The 19,314-nt window shown below is 52.8% G+C and overlaps 1 protein-coding gene across 1 annotated transcript in view; it reads left to right on the top strand.

Moving 5' to 3' along the window:
* LOC137353280 (ubinuclein-2-like) overlaps window positions 1-19,040 on the top strand; it is a 73,361-nt gene extending 54,321 nt beyond the window's left edge. Inside the window, exons 14-17 of the mRNA XM_068019380.1 lie at window positions 4,373-5,923; window positions 9,765-10,023; window positions 14,109-14,189; window positions 16,552-19,040. Coding sequence (XP_067875481.1) covers window positions 4,373-5,923; window positions 9,765-10,023; window positions 14,109-14,189; window positions 16,552-16,604 — 1,944 coding nt within the window. The 3' untranslated portion in view covers window positions 16,605-19,040. The remainder of the gene's footprint in view (window positions 1-4,372; window positions 5,924-9,764; window positions 10,024-14,108; window positions 14,190-16,551) is intronic.
* Window positions 19,041-19,314: the final 274 nt, after the last annotated feature.

Raw genomic sequence — 19,314 nt, 5'->3', positions numbered from 1 at the left:
AGATCAAGAGTAAGAGACCAGAGAGAGGGATCCAGTTGAGGGAGAGTGCTGCAGGCTGCAGAATGTGTTGAGGGAAGGACACATGGCCAAAGCGACAGAGGAAGAGCTCAATGACATGCTGAGCACGAAATTCATTGAGGTGGGGGCGTAAGGGGAACTATCTCCCCCTTCCCATCTCCCCCCATTCTCCTCTTCCCCCCCCCCCCCCGTTTCCCTCCTCCCCCCCCCGTTTCCCTCCTCCCCCCCCCCCGTTTCCCTCCTCCCCCCCCCCCCCGTTTCCCTCCCCCCCCCCCCCGTTTCCCTCCTCCCCCCCCCCCCCGTTTCCCTCCTCCCCCCCCGTTTCCCTCCTCCCCCCCCCGTTTCCCTCCTCCCCCCCCCCGTTTCCCCCCTCCCCCCCCGTTTCCCCCCTCCCCCCCGTTTCCCCCCTCCCCCCCCGTTTCCCCCCTCCCCCCCCCCGTTTCCCCCCTCCCCCCCCCGTTTCCCCCCTCCCCCCCCCGTTTCCCTCCCCCCCCCCCGTTTCCCACCTCCCCCCACGTTTTCCTCCCACCCCCCCCCGTCCCCTTCCTCCCACCCCCCCCTCCCCCCACCCACCCCCCCTTCCTCCCACCCCCCCCTCCCCGTCCCCTTCCTCCCTCCCTCCCCCCCCGTCCCCTTCCTCCCTCCCTCCCTCCCCCCGTCCCCTTCCTCCCACCCCCCCAATCCCCTTCCTCCCCCTCCCCCCATCCCCTTCCTCCCCCTCCCCCCATCCCCTTCCTCCCCCTCCCCCATCCCTTTCCTCCCTCACCCCCCCATCCCCTTCCTCCCTCACCCCCCCCATCCCCTTCCTCCCTCACCCCCCCCCATCCCCTTCCTCCCTCCCCCCCCCCGTCCCCTTCCTCCCTCCCCCCCCGTCCCCTTCCTCCCTCCCCCCCCCCCGTCCCCTTCCTCCCTCCCCCCCCCGTCCCCTTCCTCCCTCCCCCCCCGTCCCCTTCCTCCCTCCCCCCCCGTCCCCTTCCTCCCTCCCCCCCCGTCCCCTTCCTCCCTCCCCCCCCCGTCCCCTTCCTCCCTCCCCCCCCCGTCCCCTTCCTCCCTCCCCCCCCCGTCCCCTTCCTCCCTCCCCCCCCCCCGTCCCCTTCCTCCCTCCCCCCCCCGTCCCCTTCCTCCCTCCCCCCCCGTCCCCTTCCTCCCTCCCCCCCCGTCCCCTTCCTCCCTCCCCCCCCCCTTCCTCCCTCCCCCCCCGTCCCCTTCCTCCCTCGCCCCCCGTCCCCTTCCTCCCTCCCCCCCCCCTTCCTCCCTCCCCCCCCGTCCCCTTCCTCCCTCCCCCCCCCGTCCCCTTCCTCCCTCCCCCCCCCAGTCCCCTTCCTCCCTCCCCCCCCCCCGTCCCCTTCCTCCCTCCCCCCCCGTCCCCTTCCTCCCTCCCCCCCCCGTCCCCTTCCTCCCTCCCCCCCCGTCCCCTTCCTCCCTCCCCCCCCGTCCCCTTCCTCCCTCCCCCCCCCCGGTCCCCTTCCTCCCTCCCCCCCCCCCCGTCCCCTTCCTCCCTCCCCGTCCCCTTCTTCCCCCCCCCCGCCCCCTTCTTTCCCCCCCCCCGTCCCCTTCTTTCCTTCCCCCCCGTCCCCTTCTTTCCTTCCCCCCCGTCCCCTTCTTTCCTTCCCCCCCGTCCCCTTCTTTCCTTCCCCCCCGTCCCCTTCTTTCCTTCCCCCCCGTCCCCTTCTTTCCCCCCCCCGTCCCCTTCTTTCCCCCCCCCGTCCCCTTCTTTCCCCCCCCCCCGTCCCCTTCTTTCCCCCCCCCCCGTCCCCTTCTTTCCCCCCCCCCGTCCCCTTCTTTCCCCCCCCCCGTCCCCTTCTTTCCCCCCCCCCGTCCCCTTCTTTCCCCCCCCCCCCGTCCCCTTCTTTCCCCCCCCCCGTCCCCTTCTTTCCCCCCCCCCGTCCCCTTCTTCCCCCCCGTCCCCTTCTTCCCCCCCGTCCCCTTCTTCCCCCCCGTCCCCTTCTTCCCCCCCGTCCCCTTCTTTCCCCCCCCGTCCCCTTCTTTCCCCCCCCGTCCCCTTCTTTCCCCCCCCCGTCCCCTTCTTTCCCCCCCCCCCCGTCCCCTTCTTTCCCCCCCCCCCGTCCCCTTCTTTCCCCCCCCCCCGTCCCCTTCTTTCCCCCCCCCCCGTCCCCTTCTTTCCCCCCCCCCGTCCCCTTCTTTCCCCCCCCCCGTCCCCTTCTTTCCCCCCCCCCGTCCCCTTCTTTCCCCCCCCCCGTCCCCTTCTTTCCCCCCCCCCGTCCCCTTCTTTCCCCCCCCCCGTCCCCTTCTTTCCCCCCCCCCGTCCCCTTCTTTCCCCCCCCCGTCCCCTTCTTTCCCCCCCCCGTCCCCTTCTTTCCCCCCCCCCGTCCCCTTCTTTCCCCCCCCCGTCCCCTTCTTTCCCCCCCCCGTCCCCTTCTTTCCCCCCCCCGTCCCCTTCTTTCCCCCCCCCGTCCCCTTCTTTCCCCCCCCCCGTCCCCTTCTTTCCCCCCCCCCGTCCCCTTCTTCCCCCCCCCCCGTCCCCTTCTTTCCCCCCCCCCCGTCCCCTTCCTTCCCCCCCCCGTCCCCTTCCTTCCCCCCCCCGTCCCCTTCCTTCCCCCCCCCGTCCCCTTCTTTCCCCCCCGTCCCCTTCTTTCCCCCCCGTCCCCTTCTTTCCCCCCCGTCCCCTTCTTTCCCCCCCCCGTCCCCTTCTTTCCCCCCCCCGTCCCCTTCTTTCCCCCCCCCGTCCCCTTCTTTCCCCCCCCCGTCCCCTTCTTTCCCCCCCCCGTCCCCTTCTTTCCCCCCCCGTCCCCTTCTTTCCCCCCCCCGTCCCCTTCTTTCCCCCCCCGTCCCCTTCTTTCCCCCCCCCGTCCCCTTCTTTCCCCCCCCGTCCCCTTCTTTCCCCCCCCCCGTCCCCTTCTTTCCCCCCCCCCGTCCCCTTCTTTCCCCCCCCCCCGTCCCCTTCTTTCCCCCCCCCGTCCCCTTCTTTCCCCCCCCCCGTCCCCTTCTTCCCCCCCCGTCCCCTTCTTCCCCCCCCCGTCCCCTTCTTCCCCCCCCGTCCCCTTCTTCCCCCCCCCGTCCCCTTCTTCCCCCCCCCGTCCCCTTCTTCCCCCCCCCGTCCCCTTCTTCCCCCCCCCGTCCCCTTCTTTCCCCCCCCGTCCCCTTCTTTCCCCCCCCGTCCCCTTCTTTCCCCCCCCGTCCCCTTCTTTCCCCCCCCGTCCCCTTCTTCCCCCCCCCCGTCCCCTTCTTCCCCCCCCCGTCCCCTTCTTCCCCCCCCCCGTCCCCTTCTTCCCCCCCCCGTCCCCTTCTTCCCCCCCCCGTCCCCTTCTTCCCCCCCCCGTCCCCTTCTTCCCCCCCCCCGTCCCCTTCTTCCCCCCCCCGTCCCCTTCTTCCCCCCCCCGTCCCCTTCTTCCCCCCCCCGTCCCCTTCTTCCCCCCCCCGTCCCCTTCTTCCCCCCCCCGTCCCCTTCTTCCCCCCCCCGTCCCCTTCTTCCCCCCCCCGTCCCCTTCTTCCCCCCCCCGTCCCCTTCTTCCCCCCCCCGTCCCCTTCTTCCCCCCCCCGTCCCCTTCTTCCCCCCCCCGTCCCCTTCTTCCCCCCCCCGTCCCCTTCTTCCCCCCCCCGTCCCCTTCTTCCCCCCCCCCGTCCCCTTCTTCCCCCCCCCGTCCCCTTCTTCCCCCCCCCGTCCCCTTCTTCCCCCCCCCGTCCCCTTCTTCCCCCCCCCGTCCCCTTCTTCCCCCCCCCGTCCCCTTCTTCCCCCCCCCGTCCCCTTCTTCCCCCCCCCGTCCCCTTCTTCCCCCCCCCGTCCCCTTCTTCCCCCCCCGTCCCCTTCTTCCCCCCCCCCCCGTCCCCTTCCTCCCACCCATTCTCTTGCCCCCCCTACCCCATCCACCTCTTTCCTACTCTCTTCCACCACCCCCTCCCCGCGCCACTCTCCCCATTCTTGCCGCACCTCCATCTCACTCCCCAACACCTCTCCTGAATGCATTACAATGTAGTAATGACTATCATATTTTTGTCCCCTAGTTGTGGTCTCACCCGCAAGTGGAAACATCTTCTCAACGTTTGATCTATAAAACCACTTCATAATCTTTGAGGTCTTTATCTGATGACCCCTTAACCTTGTCTTTTCTTGAGAAATGAGCCCCAGTTTTCCAGGAGTTGTATTCCCAGTCCCCATCTGATACCTGTCGTGGCTTTTTCTCACTCTGGTTCTGCAGTAAGGTTGCAGCTGGACCCGACAGGAAGGGATTCATTCCATATGGGCAGTAGTGTTATCAGACAGTTTAATCTTTGTTTTTGGGAGGGGGTTTATCTCTTGTGTTGGGAGATAATGAAGAAGTTTGGGTGGAAGGTGAAGTGATCTGACAGCTGTTACAGTTGCTGACCCTTAAGGTTTTCATTTCTTTTTGAATAGGATTCAAGCCCCAAGAAAGAGCAGAAACTCTGTACTCCAGGCAACGCTGGCCAGAAAGTGCTTCCGATAAGCAACGTCACGCCTATCAATATCTCGAGCTCCAGTTGTAACCCAAACCGGGAGACTATTTACCTGGACGACTCACTGGATGAAGATCTGTCCCTTAAGCCCCCTTCTCTAGAATCAGTGTCAGATGCATTGTCTGTCTTCAGCAACTCAGCCAAGTTTGCCAAGATTGTAAATAACTCAGTCCTGCCCACAACTCGACCTCAGCCTGTAGTGAAGGAAGATAAAAAGGTCATAGCCAAGGTCACGCCTCTGGTACTTTCCCCAAAAGCAGCCACGCCGTCTCCGAAAGCAGCCACGCCGTCTCCAAAGGCAGCCGCGCCGTCTCCGAAGGCAGCCGCGCCGTCTCCGAAGGCAGCCGCGCCGTCTCCAAAAGTACCCACGCTTTCTCCTGTCCCTTTGACCTTCAGTCATTTATTTGGTCACAGTTCGAATGCAAAGAAATCCCAGGAAGGGTCTCGACCAGGAATGACCAGCTTGATCGCCGGCTACACTGCACCTTCGTCGCAGACGCCCAAAGCTCCTTCAGTGACTTGCACAGCCAAGCAGCACCAGCTGGGGACACAGAGGCTGAGCCAGTCACAGGCCCAAGCCGCCAAACAGCAATCCCAGTCCAGCGTGCACCACAATAGCCTCGTGTCACCCCCCCAAGTTACTGCCAGCAAAACGCATCAAAATCCAGTGGTAAAGTTGAACGCCTGTCCACAGCACCTGCTTGCGGGTCATCTACCACAGCTCTCGGAGAAGCCGACTGCCTATCCGACGTCTTTTACCCCCTCGGCCACCAGCAGCGCCCACGTTTCTCACACTGTGGTGTCTCGGACCAGCGTCAGCCTGTCTACCTCTAGCAATTACACGGCCAAAGCCGCGGTGCCCTCGAGCACCTCGGTCCAAGGCTTTAAACCTCCCTTCTCCATGGCTGGCCCACTCAAACCCACAGCCCCTTCAAGCACCGTGAACCAGAATGTGTCGATGGGGTTAAGTAATGTGACTGGGGGTCCTGCCAGCAGGCAAGGCAGCAACAAGCTCTCCGGCGGCCCATCCGGCAGCAGGCAGTCGCCTTCCGGCTCGGCCGCCGGTCAGCAGCAGTCGACGGCCGTTGTAAAAAAAACCTCAGTGCCTCAGAAACTGGCCAGCCCACCGGGTGCCGGGACTCTTGGCAGAAGCGCCGCAGCCGGAACCGTCAGCCGTGGCAGCTTGAGCATGAGCGGGGCGCCCGTCAGGAGTGGCGGAACTGTCAGTAGGAGTAGCGCCGCTGGGGCAGCGGGCATCGGCACCACGAACCGCAGCACCGTGAGCCCGAGTGTCTCTGTCAGTCGAACTGGGGCTCTGAGCAGTTCTGCTGCTAACAGGAGCAGCCCAAGCGGAACTGTCAGTAGGACTAATGTGAGTGGGGGACCCGGAAGTGGTGCTCAGGTTGCTATAAAAATGCTGCCCTCCCTACACAGGCCCCCCTCTGCCTCAGGATCATCGGCTGGTATCCAGGTAACTACTTGCTGAAATTACTGTTCCTGACGTTCCCACCATTTAGTGGACCTTTGGCCAAGAAAACAGGCTGGAATAGAAAAGTGGGAAAATTATGCTTCCCTTGTGCAGAGCCTTGGTCAGACCCCATCTACATTACTCTAGATGAACTGTTTGTCCTAATTCTGTTCTGATCTTCCTATGTTCTGTTTAGTTTTTGACACCAACCCCAGGAATGATGCGTTGGCTTTGGAAAGGGATACAGCACAAAAGGGGTGGAACTTTGATAGACTACAGTGCGCTTTGCCCCCTGAATCCCCACTAGGCTCTGCTCCAGATCCCTCAAGAACTTTCTCTGGAGGCAAAATCTGGACATCAAGTCCCTCCCACAATCTTTCGACCCTAGCTCCGCCTCCCCAGACACTAATTATTTTGATTCAACCTAGCCATCTCCAGTACACTACCCTAGTGACCGTTCTTCATGGACGAGCCTAATGGTGCATGCAGGCTATTAGACGCTGATGGGCATCACAGCCAAGCATTTCACATCCTCACTTGTTGCAGGTACACCAGTCTTCCAGCAGGAGTCAGTGATGAGAGGCTGGTTCTTATTTTTAAATCCTTTTTCTCTTTGAGGCAGTGCCACAAGGCCTGGGCTGGAATCAACTAAGACCCTGCTGTCTGCTCGTCAGAGCAGGGACCTGAGTTCTCTCACACTGTGTTAGCCTCAGTGTTGCACTTCATTGAGTAGAGGCCCACAGAGCAATGAAGAGAGCTCGACAGAGAAGCACTGTACAAGAGGTGCATAATATGTAATATTTTCCAACGTTTGATGGTTGCTGAATTCCTCCCCATCAGGTGGAATTTTCTGTTGTAAAGTTTGTTTTTAATGTATCAGAAGCTCCCTTCTCAGTTACTAATTGATCTTAGGAGTGTGCCGGTAACCACAGTTAACTTCATACATCAGGTGCTGCTGCATGTACTGGCTGTAGATTTTCCTGCTCATCAACCCTAGAGGCAAAAGTAAAGACGTGCATCTATACGGTACTTTACACACCCCAAGACAGCCCAAAGCATTTCCAGCCAATGAAGTTCTTTTGAAGTGTTGTCACTGTTGTAGGTAACGCAGCCGCAAATTTGCACGCAGCAAGATCCCACAAACAGCATTCTCAAATGTATTTGTTCACTGGATGTGGGTGCGCTGACAAAGCCAGCATTTATTGCGCTTGAGAAGATGGTGGTGAGCTGCCTTCTTGAGCCGCTGCAATCCATGTGGTGAAGGTACTCTCTCAGTGCTGTTAGGTAGGGAGTTCCAGGATTTTGACCCAGCGCCGATGAAGGAACAGCCAAATATTTTCAACTCAGCAAGGTGTGGGAGTTGAGGATCTTGGAGGTGGTGGTGTTCCCATCCATCTACTGCCCTTGTCCTTCTGTTTGGAATATGCTGTTGAGGATTCCTTGGTGAGTTGCTGCAGTGCATCTTGTAGATGGTACACACTGCTGTCGCTGTACGCCCATGGTAGAGGAAGTGAATGTTTGTGGATGGGGTGTCAATCAAGCGGGCTGCTTTGTCCTGGATGATGTCGAGCTTCCTGAGTGTTGTTGGTGCTGCACCCATCCAGGCAAGTGGAGAGTATTCCATCACACTTCCAACCTGTGCATTGCAGTTGGTGGACAGGCTTTGCAGAGTCAGGAAGTGAGTCATTCACCACAGAATTCCCAGCCACAGTATTTCTAAGGCTGGTCCAGTTAAGTCTCTGGTCAATTGTGATCCCTAGGATGTTGATAGAGGATTCAACAATAGAATTGTCATTGAATGTCCAAGGGAGATGGCTAGACTGTCATTTGTTGGAGATGGTCATTGCCCGGCATTTGTGTGGCATAATTGTTACTTTCATTATCAATCCAAGCCTGAATACTGTCCAGGTCTTGCTGTAGGCAGCCACAGACTGCTTCAGTATCTGAGGAATTATGGATGAAACTGAACACTATGCAATCATCAGCAAACATCCCCACCTCAGACCTTATGATGGAGGGAGAATCATTGATAAAGCAGCTGCAGCTGCCGTGTTTCGGATGAGACATGAAACCATGTCTGTCCCCTCAGGTAAATGTTAAAGAATCCATGGCACTATTTGAAGAAGAGCAGGGGAGTTCTCCCTGATGTCCTGGTTAACATTCATCTCTCAACCAACATCATTAAAACACATTACCTGGTCATTACCTAATCGCTGTTTGTGGGAGCTTGCTGTGTGCAAATTGGCTGTCGCATTTCCTACATTACAACAATGACTGCACTTGAAAAGTACTTTACAAGGCTGTAAAGCGCTTTGGGACTTCCTGAGACCGTGAAAGGTGCTGTGTAAATGCAAGTCTTTTAATTGTGCCACTCTGGGATGAGTTGTGGGGGTTGGGGGGGTGGAGGGGAGCAAAGACCAGAAGCAGAGTTATCGCTGGACTAAACACTAGATAGTTATGCATCTCCCAGTGAGTGCCACAGATTGGCAGGACTGCAGCCCTGTTAACAGATGTTTCACTGACCCACCTGGCAACAGAGTGAGAAGTTTCATTGAGCAGAGGGAGTGTCTCCCGTTCATAGAAAAATTACTTTGCTTACTTAAATGTTTTAGAAAAGGATGTTAATGGCGCATTCTTTTCTCCACATTTTTCCATTGCATTTGTGCTGCGTATGGCCCCCATTCGCACTTATGTCATAGCCTGAAGGCTCTGAAGTTGTTGCTTCAGATCAATGCCTATAGTTGACCACCGCATCCACCTCCAGCACTTCTTCACTCTCATCCACCTGGGTGGGACTGTATTCGCCTGGTTCCATTCTTATCTATCCAGTCATAACCAGAGAATCACCAAGCACTGGCTTCTCTTTCCACTTCACCATTAGCTCTGGTGTCCCCCAAGGATCTGTCCTCGGGTCCCTCCTATTTCTTATCTGCATGCTGCTCCTCAGCGACATCATCCTCACCACCACCTTTCTTGAACTCCCATTGTCTCTAAATCATCAGACTGCTTATCCAATATCCAGTACTGGAGGAGCAGAAATTTCCTCCAACTAAATATTGGGAAGACTGAAGCCATTGACTTCAGTCCACACCACAAACTCCAATCCCTAGCCACCACACCACCTCTCCCTGCCAACTGTCTTGAGATTGAACCAGACTGTTTGCTAACTTGGTGTCATATTTGACCCTGAGATCAGCTCGGAGCACGTATCCATGCCATCACAAAGATTGCCTAATTCCACTTCCATAACATCACCTGCCTCAACTCATCCTGAAACTGCTGAAACCCTCATCCTTGGCTGTGTTACCTCTCAACTTGTCTATTCCAATGCACTCCTGGCCAGCCTCCCATATTCTACCCTTTGTAAACTCGAGGTCATGCAAAATTCTGCTACCTCATGTCTCAACTCATACACATCCCCTGTGCTCACTGACCTACATTGGCTCCCAGTTAAGCAGTGCCTCTCATCTCTGTTTTCAAATCCCTCCTGGCCTCGCCCCTCCCTATCTCTGTAATCTCCTCCAGCCCTGCAAACCTCTGAGATATGTGTTCCTCTAATTCTGGCCTCTTGAGCATCCCTGATTTTAATCACTCATTTGAGGGCTGTGCTTTCAGCTTCCAAGGCCCTAAGGTCTGGAATTTCCTCCCTAAACTCTGCCTCTCTTACTCTCTTCCTGTCTTTCCTACTTTAAGACGCTCCTTGACCCAGCTTTTGGCTATCTGCACTAATATCTCCCTGTGTGTCTTGGTGTCACATTTTGTTTGGTAACACTCCTGTGAAGCACCTTGGGACATTTTACTATGGTTAAAGGCGCTATATAAATACAAGTTGTTGTTATTCCAGGCGACCGCTGGATCGACCTTATTGGCAAACACTTCACCTCTGACCCTAATGACGCCGCCCCTGAATGTAACAAATCTGAACGCGACGTCGGCGTCCCTGAACTCGGCGGCAGCATTCAGCATGTTGAGCGGTCTTGTTCCCGTTTCCCTGCCCTTCCAGCTCCCACTCAACCTGCTCAGCTTCGCTTCGGAATCAGACGTCTCCACCACCACGCCTACTGGATCTACCTCAGTCACGTTCCAGCCCAACTTAACACAGAGTAAGTCCCTGGAGCTTGTGGGATGAGGGGGCTGGTTTCAGGGGACATGGGGAGCCTGTCACAATCACATGACTGAGTCAGAACGACATTGAGATCAGACATTGCCACATAAGTGGCTGGCACCCCGGGCAGTTCTCCTGCCCTGTTATAAGTCACCTGCCCGCTCTTGAATAATTGGTAATAGTGTTTGGCTGAAAAGAGGAGGGATCTGAAGAGAGGAAGAAATGCATTAAAAATGGGCTTTACAAGTAAGCTTGCTAGGTGATGGGATCAGCGTTGACTTGCAGTTTTGTACCCAACATCGACTTGGCTTCAATGGGTTTCTACAGTAAAGGTTGGCCTCCCAAACCTGCAACCTTTACCCACTATGGGCGGCGCAGTGGTTAGCACCGCAGCCTCACAGCTCCAGCGACCCGGGTTCAATTCTGGGTACTGCCTGTGTGGAGTTTGCAAATTCTCCCTGTGTCTGCGTGGGTTTTCTCCGGGTGCTCCGGTTTCCTCCCACAAGCCAAAAGACTTGCAGGTTGGTAGGTAAATTGGCCATTATAAATTGCCCCTAGTATAGGTAGGTGGTAGGGAAATATAGGGACAGGTGGGGATGTGGTAGGAATATGGGATTAGTGTAGGATTAGTATAAATGGGTGCTTGATGGTCGGCACAGACTCAGTGGGCTGAAGGGCCTGTTTCAGTGCTGTATCTCTAAATTAAACTAAACTAAAAGGGCAAGGGTAGCAGACGCATGGGAACACCATGATTTCCAAGTCATACACCATCCTAACGTGAATGTTTATTGCCGTTCCTTCACTGCTGCTGGGTAAAAGTCCTGGAACTCCCTTCCTAACAGCACTGTGGGTGTACCTACACCACGTGGACTGCAGCGGTTCAAGAAGGCAGCTCAGGGATGGGCAATAAGTGTGAGCCTTGCCAATTATGCCCACATCCTGTGAATGAATATATGCTTTTAAAATCTGGAATGATATCTGAAGGCTCCAAAGAGCCTTAGAAACAGGTTGGGGGGTGGAAATAGTAAAAATAACTCCGGCTGCCCCAGGACAGTGGGGTGGGGGGGGCTGGAACAAACAGAAGAGGAAGTTGGTTTGGTTTCACTCTACAAATTTTGACAGGAACGGAATCAATATCTGTTGGGAAAGGGGGAGTTGAGGAGTAGAGATATTAAGAGTGTTGCATGACTTGTTTTGTAAACTGGAGTTGTGGAGGCACTTGTTTTCTAAACTTGGCATCAAAGGGTCTAGTAGGCGGAGTCCATGATGATGGGGGGTGGGTTTGATGATCTGAATGGCCTTTGTTCACACGCGGTTTTCTGACGTTCCGACAGTGCGCTGTATCAAGTCCACCCTCATTATGGCAAAGACTGATGGGAGGGTTTCCATTGTCATTGTGCTGGAGCACACTGCTCACTGGCCAGTGCCCAATGCCATGGAATGGGAGAGTGCAGGTTTGCTGACCCACTGCACCCAGTTTCTGAGCTGGGCTGAACTGGCAGTCGCCGAGAAGGAAGCACCTTCCTATCGGGGTTTGGGGAAGGAGCAGGGAAGTTAAAGAAACGATGGGAAGTTAAAGAAACGATGGGATGGTGTTTCCTGGGCAGCAGCTTATGGACGGACAATCTGAGAGAAGGACCCCCTACGCTCCACACTCGGAGAAAAGTCTAGGTAGTCTGACAAAAGGATACAAGAACATGCAAAATTGTACAAAACACCTTTCACCTGCCCTGCTGGACAAGAGTATTTTAGAAGCCCAGTTATCTCAGAATTATCCTAAAACCATCGTGAAGCACCTTAAATACCGATACAGTGCTGCCATTTTGTTCCTGATGCCTCCATGTTTGAATATGCCGACAGGAAGGTCCCGGCTTCAGTCTCCAGTCTCTTGCTTCTTCCAACAAAATAAAACTTTCTTCACTCGTTTTCCTCCTGAAGGAGGTGACGCATATTGGGTGCAGGTTCTACACTTGCCCGATACCCCTTTAGGGACGTCACCTAAGTGGCCGAGACAGTGCGTATTAACAGCCCGTACAACTGTGGGTGCATCAAAGCCAAACCCACTGACCTGACATAAAGAAAGATTTACATTTACACAACCCCTTTCACAAACTTACCATGTTCCAAAGCACTTTACAGTCAATGAAGTACTTTCCAAAATGTAGTCAGTGTTGTAGGGAAATGTGGCAGCCAATTTGTGCACAGCAAGATCCCACAAACAGCATTGAATTAAATGGCCAGGGAGTCTGTTTGAAGGTTTTGGTTGAGGGATCGATGTTGACCAGGGCACCAGGGAGAATTTTCCTTCTTTTCAAAATAATGCCATAGGATCTTTTACATCCACCGGAGGGGGCAGACAGGGCCTTGGTTTCGTCTAAAAGACGGTACCTCCAACAGTGTAGCAGTCCCTCAGTACTGCACTGAATTTTGGCCTAGATTATGTGCTCAAGTCTCTGGATTGGGACTTGAACCCACAACCATCTGACTCGGGCGAGAGTGCTACCCATTGAGCCATGACTGATACTTCAGACTTTCCAGTGGGATCTCTGGGTTACAGTCACAGAGGCTGGCTTTTCCCCCTCACTTAGCCCAAGGACATTGAAGCCCCAACCACCTTGTTACTGAAGACCAGCTAACTGAGTAAAAGTCAGGGATATTTTGCAATGGGTTTACCTACTGAACAATTTTGGGATAATAGATGGGACCTTACTATTTGTAAACTATGTTTAACCAACAACTGCAACCATTCTTCATGCCTGATGTTTGGGAGTTTGCTGTGTTACTGTTTGATTGAGTTCTTGATGAAGTAATGGAGAGGGTTGATGAGGGTAGTTGACGTTGTGTATCTAGACTTTCAAAAGGTCTTTAATAAAGTGCCAAATTATAGACGTGTTAGCAAAATGGAAGCCCGTGGGGTTAAATGGACAGTGGCAGCGTATACACAAAATTGGTTATGGTGAATGGTTGTTTTTCAGACTGGAGAGAAATATACAGTGGCGTCCTCTAGGGTTTGTTATTAGGACCAGCGCTCTTTTTGATGTATAGTAATAATCTGGATTTGGCTATACAGGGCATAATTTCAAAGTTTTCTGAGGATACAAAACTCAGGAATGTAATAAACAGTGGGGCAGATTGTAACAGACTCAGGAGGACAGAGACACAGGTGAAATGAGCAAACTCATGAAAGATGGTATTTAATAAATAGTCATGGGCTGCACTCTGTGAAGTGATGCATTTTAGTACGAAGAATGAAGAGAAACAATAAACTAAATGGTACAATTTCAAAGTGGTTGCAGGAACAGAGACACCTGGGGGTGTACATGGACAAATCTTTGAAGCTGGCAAAACAAGTTGAGAAGGCTGTTTTAAAACAAGAAAAGCACAGGGGGTCCAAGGCTTTGTAAAAAGAGGCATCGAGTACAAAACCAAGGAAGTTATGCTAAACCTTTACAAATAACTGCTTATGCCTGAGCTGGAGTAGTGTGTTCAATTCTGGGCACCACACTTTAGGCAAGATGTCGAGACCTTGGAGAGGGTGCTGAGGAGATTTACAAGAATGATATTAGGGATGATGGAGTTTAATGCTGTGGAGAGACTACAGAAGCTGTGATTGTTCTTAGAGTAGAAAAGATAAGGGGAGATTTAATAGAGGTGTTCAAAATCATGAGGTGTTTTGATAGAATGAATAAGGAGTAACTTTCCACTGGCAGAAGAGTTGGTAACATGAGGAAACGGATTGAAGACAATTGGCAAAAAGGCCAGAGGGGAGATGAAAATTTTTTGACACAGTAAGTTATGATCTGGAATGCACTCCCTGATAAGGCAGTGGGAGCAGATTCAGTAACTTCCAAAAGGGGATCAGATAAATACTTGAAAAGGAAAATTTTTCACAGCTGCGGGGAAAGAGGAGGGGAGTGTGACTAAATGGTAGCTATTTCAAAGTGATGGCACTTGATGGGTTAAATGGCCTTTTGTGAGGTACGATTCTCTGATTCTAAAGGTTTATCACTCCCTAAGGACCTGTGCTATCAGGATATGGAAGCTTGGCTGTCATGCTGTTCATTCATCCCTCTTTCCTGACAGGTATTTTGAAAGGTTTGCAGTCTGGTTCTACGCAGCTTTCCCGATCGAGTGTGCCAGCCCACTTACAACAGGCCTACACAGGTACCATTCTGTTCGTATGTTCCCTACGCGTCATGATTTCAACTATTTCATTGGGCCAATGCAACAGTGTCTGCTGCTTGATTAACAAGTTATGGATCAATGCCCAGAATTATTCTTGTCAGTCTACTGTTTGGGTTTCATTGCTGTGTGGGTGGTGGAGAATGATGACTTTAAGCTTACCGTGATCTGGACTGATGAATCTTCCCAGTCAATGGCACTATTACTGTCAGCCATTGTGCCAAGAGCTGCAGTTTAAATCACCATCTTACCCAAAGACTACTCTCAGAACAACTGTACTACAGAGTCTCTGGGGGCCCCGGCAAGTATTGATGCAGTCCCAGGACAAACACCCAACTTCCAAAGCACAGTGTTGGACAACTGTCAAATGCTCAGCAACAGAAATATCCCGCTACCAACAGTCAGTTACCAAAATCTGATAACCTTGCACTTTCCCCACCTCCATCTGATAAATGCGAGCTTGTTTATGATTGTTCTCAGGATATGAGAGTCACTGGCAACAACACATTTATCGCCCGTTCCCAGTACCACTAAACTGGGTGATTTGCTGGGCCACTTCAGAGGGCAGGTGTAAAGTGGGACCAGAAAGACGTTAATGAATCAGTGAAAATAGCAGTTCCCCACAAATTACCAGCGTTATTGAAGTTAGTTCCACAACTTGCTGTAGTGGAATTTGAAGCTGGTACTTCTGGCTCACTAATCCAGTGCCATTACTGCTCTACTGTCATCCCCTGTCTGGGCTCCTTTGATGCTGCAAAAGTCCTGACATCAGTTGTTAAGCTGAGAAACTGATTGGTGTTAAGCAAACTGTCCTGAAATGGGCTGCACTCTGTGAAGTGATGCATTTTGGAAGGCAAAATGAGGCGACGTAATATAAAGTAAATAGCATCATTTTAAAGTGGCTGCAGGAACAGAGAAACCTGGGGCTTTGCATACACAAATCTTTGAAGGTCGCAGGAAAAGTTGATAAAGTTGCTTTAAAAAAAAGACACGTGATCCTGGGCTTTATAAATCGAGGCATAATGTACAAAAGCAAGGAAGTCTCACTAAACCTTTATAACCTAGACCTCCATTGGAGTATTGTGTCCATTTCTGGGCACGAAACTTTTAGGCAGGATGTCAAGGACTTGGAGTGGGTGCTGAGGAGATTTGCTAGATTGGTACCAAGGATCAGGGACTTCAGTTACATGGAGAGACTGGAGAAGCTGGGATTGTTCTCCTTAGCAGAAAAAGTGAAAGGATGATTTAATAGAGGTGTTCAAAATTGTGGGGTTGTGATGGAGTTGATAGAGAGAATCTGTTTCCAGTGGCAGAAGGGCTGGTAACCAGAGGGGACAGATTTAAGATAATTGGCAAAGAAGCCAGGAGTGAGATGAGTAATTATTGCACAGTGAGTTCTGGAATGCACTGCCTTAAAGGGTGGTGGAAGTAGATTCAGTAGTCTCTTTCAAAAGGAAATTGGATAAATATTTAACATGCAGGTACATCAAGTAGTGAGGAAGGCAAATGGTGTGTTAGCCTTTATTGCAAGGGAGTTAGAGTGTAAAAATAGACAAGTCGTGCAGCAATTATGTCGGGCTTTGGTGAGACCACACCTTGAGTACTGTGCACAGTTTTCGACTCCTTTCCTAAGGAAGGATATACTTTAGAGGGGTGCAACAAAAGTTCACGAGATTGATTCCTGGGTTGTAAAGGTTTCCTCTGTGAGGAGAGGTTGACTAGAATGGGCCTACATTCTCTGGAGTTTAGAAAAATAAGAGGTAATATCAGTGTAACATACAAGATTCTGAGAGGGCTTGACAGGATAGATGCTGACAGCCTGTTTTCCCCTGGCTGGAGAGTCTAGAATTAGGGGTCATAGTCTAAGGATAAGGGGACGGCCATTTAGGACTGAGATGAGGAGAGAATTGCTTCATGCACAGGGTTGTGAATCTTTGGAATTCTTTCCCTCAGAGGGCTGTGGATGCTCAGGCGTTCAGTGCATTCAAGACTGAGATTGATAGATTTGTGGGGACTAAGGGAATCCAGGAATATGGGGATAGAGTGGGAAAGTCTTGAGATAGATCATCAGCCATGATCTTATTGACTGGCAGAGAAGGCTCAAGGAGCTGTATGGCCTACTCCTGCTCCCATTTCTTATGTTCTTATAAAAAGGGAAAAAATTGCAGGGATATGGGAAAAGAATGGGGGAGTGGGACTAATCAGATGACTGTTTCAGGAGCTGGCACAAGGACATTGGGCCAAATGCCCCCCTCCTACGCTTTCTGATTCTGTACTTGACCATAAAGAGAAGTATTGAACACTCTGTCCACTGTTAATATTACCACTTTCTCCTCCTCCCCAGATGGCAACCAAAACCAGGGAGACTCTTCGAAGGTGCAACGGAAATCACAGTGACTTCTGAACCCACCGCAAGGTCGCAATGGACAGCATCACATGGGACATGTTGGATTGAAGTTTCCCGATTGGTCCAGTTGCCTCCACCAATTAGGTGGTGTCTTACTGGGTACATGACTGACGGCGTTTTCCTCTTGTTACATTTATAACACTTCTGACCCAGAGCACTGTGGAAAAGGGAAATATTTACCGAGTTGATTTACAAACGGGACCTAACTGAACTTGAGTCCAACGGGTCCATCTGTCTGTTAGCTCATCCGCTAACCAGGAGGAGTTCAGCCGTGCCTGAGGAACAGTCCAATGGATTAAAAGATGAATTGAAATGATTAAATAGGATTCCAAAGCAAGGGGGTCATTCAACAAGCACAGCTTTTTTCACAAGTGTGTGAGAGAGCAGCCATGGGTCCAGGGGGAGTAGAACTGAACAGAGGAGAGGCCAGGGGCTGTGGGGAGTGAAGCCTGAGATCAATGGGAGTGGCAAGTGGGCCCCAAGGCTGTGTAAGGAGTAAGGCTGAAGGTCTATTCGGGAGTTGAGGACAAATGACTGTTTTTTAAATGTTCTATTTATCCAATACCCAGTGGGCCTTATGTACAGAAGGTAGTGAGACATTGGAACGAAGGTCAGGGCGGGTGGGGGAGAGGTTTTTGAGTGTTCTGAGGGTGTGTGTTGGGCGGTGGGGGGGGGGTGGATTGGGTGGGTGGTGGGGTGCCTTAACCTAGTGGGAAAAATTTGAATTGCTAAGAGGGCAGTAAATCAGTCTGGCATGGTGATGATATTCTAACCCATCATCGGGCAGGTCAACATTTGGCTGGAATGCCCCCAGCACAGGACTTGATTATTATCACAGAATTAACAATACTGCAGATCAGACAGATTATTGATTGGCGGGGAGGTGGTACAGAGAGAAATTGGTTTGTCCCCGAAACTGTACAAACCGCTGCAAGTAGTATTTCAGCAGCCCCAGAATCAACTTTTAACGTAATTCAACCCTTTCTAATCTCTGGCAGTCTGTGCCATGTGGATTCTGCTGCCTGGATGGCCATCAGTGGCGTGGAGACTCATTTAGCGGTGCTGGCCAGCCTTTAGGGACAGAAGGATCACGTAGGGGTGTCAGGGGATTCATAATTCATATTGCGATAGTTGCAATCTTTGGGTTTCCTGTTTTGATCTGATTCATTAACTTGCACCCAAACAGTTGCATTTCTTGGAGGAAGCCCTGGGATTTGTTGAGATTGTACAATGTGGTGATTAACACACTCCCACCTTTAAAAGGAGGTGAAGCATTAAAGTATGTTCCTGCCAGCTTTCAGCATCTGCTGCCCCTCTCTGAAGTTGGAGTTCGAGCTCGGGCGGGGCTTGTTCCAAGTCGGTTTAAACTCTGCCCCGGCTTTTGAGAGCAAGTCAGGCTGGTTTGGTTTCCAGGATCTCAGCTGGGGCAATGCTGCTGTTCAACACTGCACCCTATGCAAGAGAGGGGAAGAATAAACTTCGGTTCCTGCTCTTGACCTTGGCTGGACTGTAGACGAAGGGCAAGGACAGCATTGGACTGGACTGTGATGCCCTCTGTAGTTGTAGCTTGAAAGGTGAGAGGGCAGCTGCAGTACTCCTGCAAGTGTTGGCACCTCCAAGAGGGGAGGAGGAGGAGATGCAGCAGGGAAGGACGGGCTGAACTCCAACCTGTGGGGCTTAAAGAGCTCCCAGTGTTCACATTTTTTAATTGTTTGCTTCAAATTGGAGGGGAGTGGAGTAAAGCTCCCCCTGGAGTCTTTGTGTTGGAAATGCTGGTGCTGTTGAATGTCACATCACTGAATTGGGGCCATGAGGATGGCTGCTGGGATTTAGCGCATCCCTCAAGGCACAGCAAGGGAGGGAGCTGATGTCCTTTATCATTGTCTGGCTGAAGGAGCTGGTGGCCCTTTCTAAACAGATCATGTCTCTTCTACCAGTCTGCGTAGAGAGTATTTAGACATTTCCCAGGCCTGCTTGGCATTACATTAATCTCTCCCACCTGGGGTATTAGCCACACTTCTGTGCGTGTTTTATAACCATAAATATGGTGGACCAGAGGGTCAGAGTACCATAAGAAACCATCCACCCTCTGCTGTGGCTCTGGTGGTTTATTTTTTTTTCTTTTGAAATTTCTCCTCTCTGATCTTTTGGGTATTCAAGTGCTAGGAGTTAACAGTGGGCCCTTGGCCTGGGGGAGATGGGGCAGAGAGATAACACAGTACTCTGGAGAGCAGCCAGTGCTGGGCCGCGATGCCCTACCAGGTCGAATAACTCGTCAGCATTTTCAACAGGTGCTCGCACATGGAGAAAGGCGCCCTCCCCTGCTGAGCTGTGAGATCCCAGACCCTGCCAATCTGAGTGAGCGTCTGTCAGGGAGAAGCAGAGAACTTTATAAAATGTAAAAATAATACAAAACATGAATTTAACTCGCATCTTGTGTTTATTTTTATTTTTGGTGGGGGAGGGGCTTGGGTGGGTGTGGAGCTGGTTTTCTTTTGTTTAAAAAAAGCAGCTGATCTCTGAAATATCAGCGTTCACTCGTCCAGATTTGCTTTGCACCACTTGTCCCTGCGGGCTGGGACCTGCCGTCTGCAAGCTCGCCACTTCAGTGGAGTGAGAGCAGGGTATCCGATGTGAGTGTGTGGGGAACCGGGTGGGGCGGTGTCATAAAACAGCCCCCACCCAGACCTGCTGCAATCT

The sequence above is a fragment of the Heterodontus francisci genome, chromosome 41 (genome assembly GCF_036365525.1).
Source record: "Heterodontus francisci isolate sHetFra1 chromosome 41, sHetFra1.hap1, whole genome shotgun sequence".
NCBI lineage: Eukaryota > Metazoa > Chordata > Chondrichthyes > Heterodontiformes > Heterodontidae > Heterodontus > Heterodontus francisci.
This window is presented reverse-complemented; position numbering and strand designations above follow the sequence as displayed.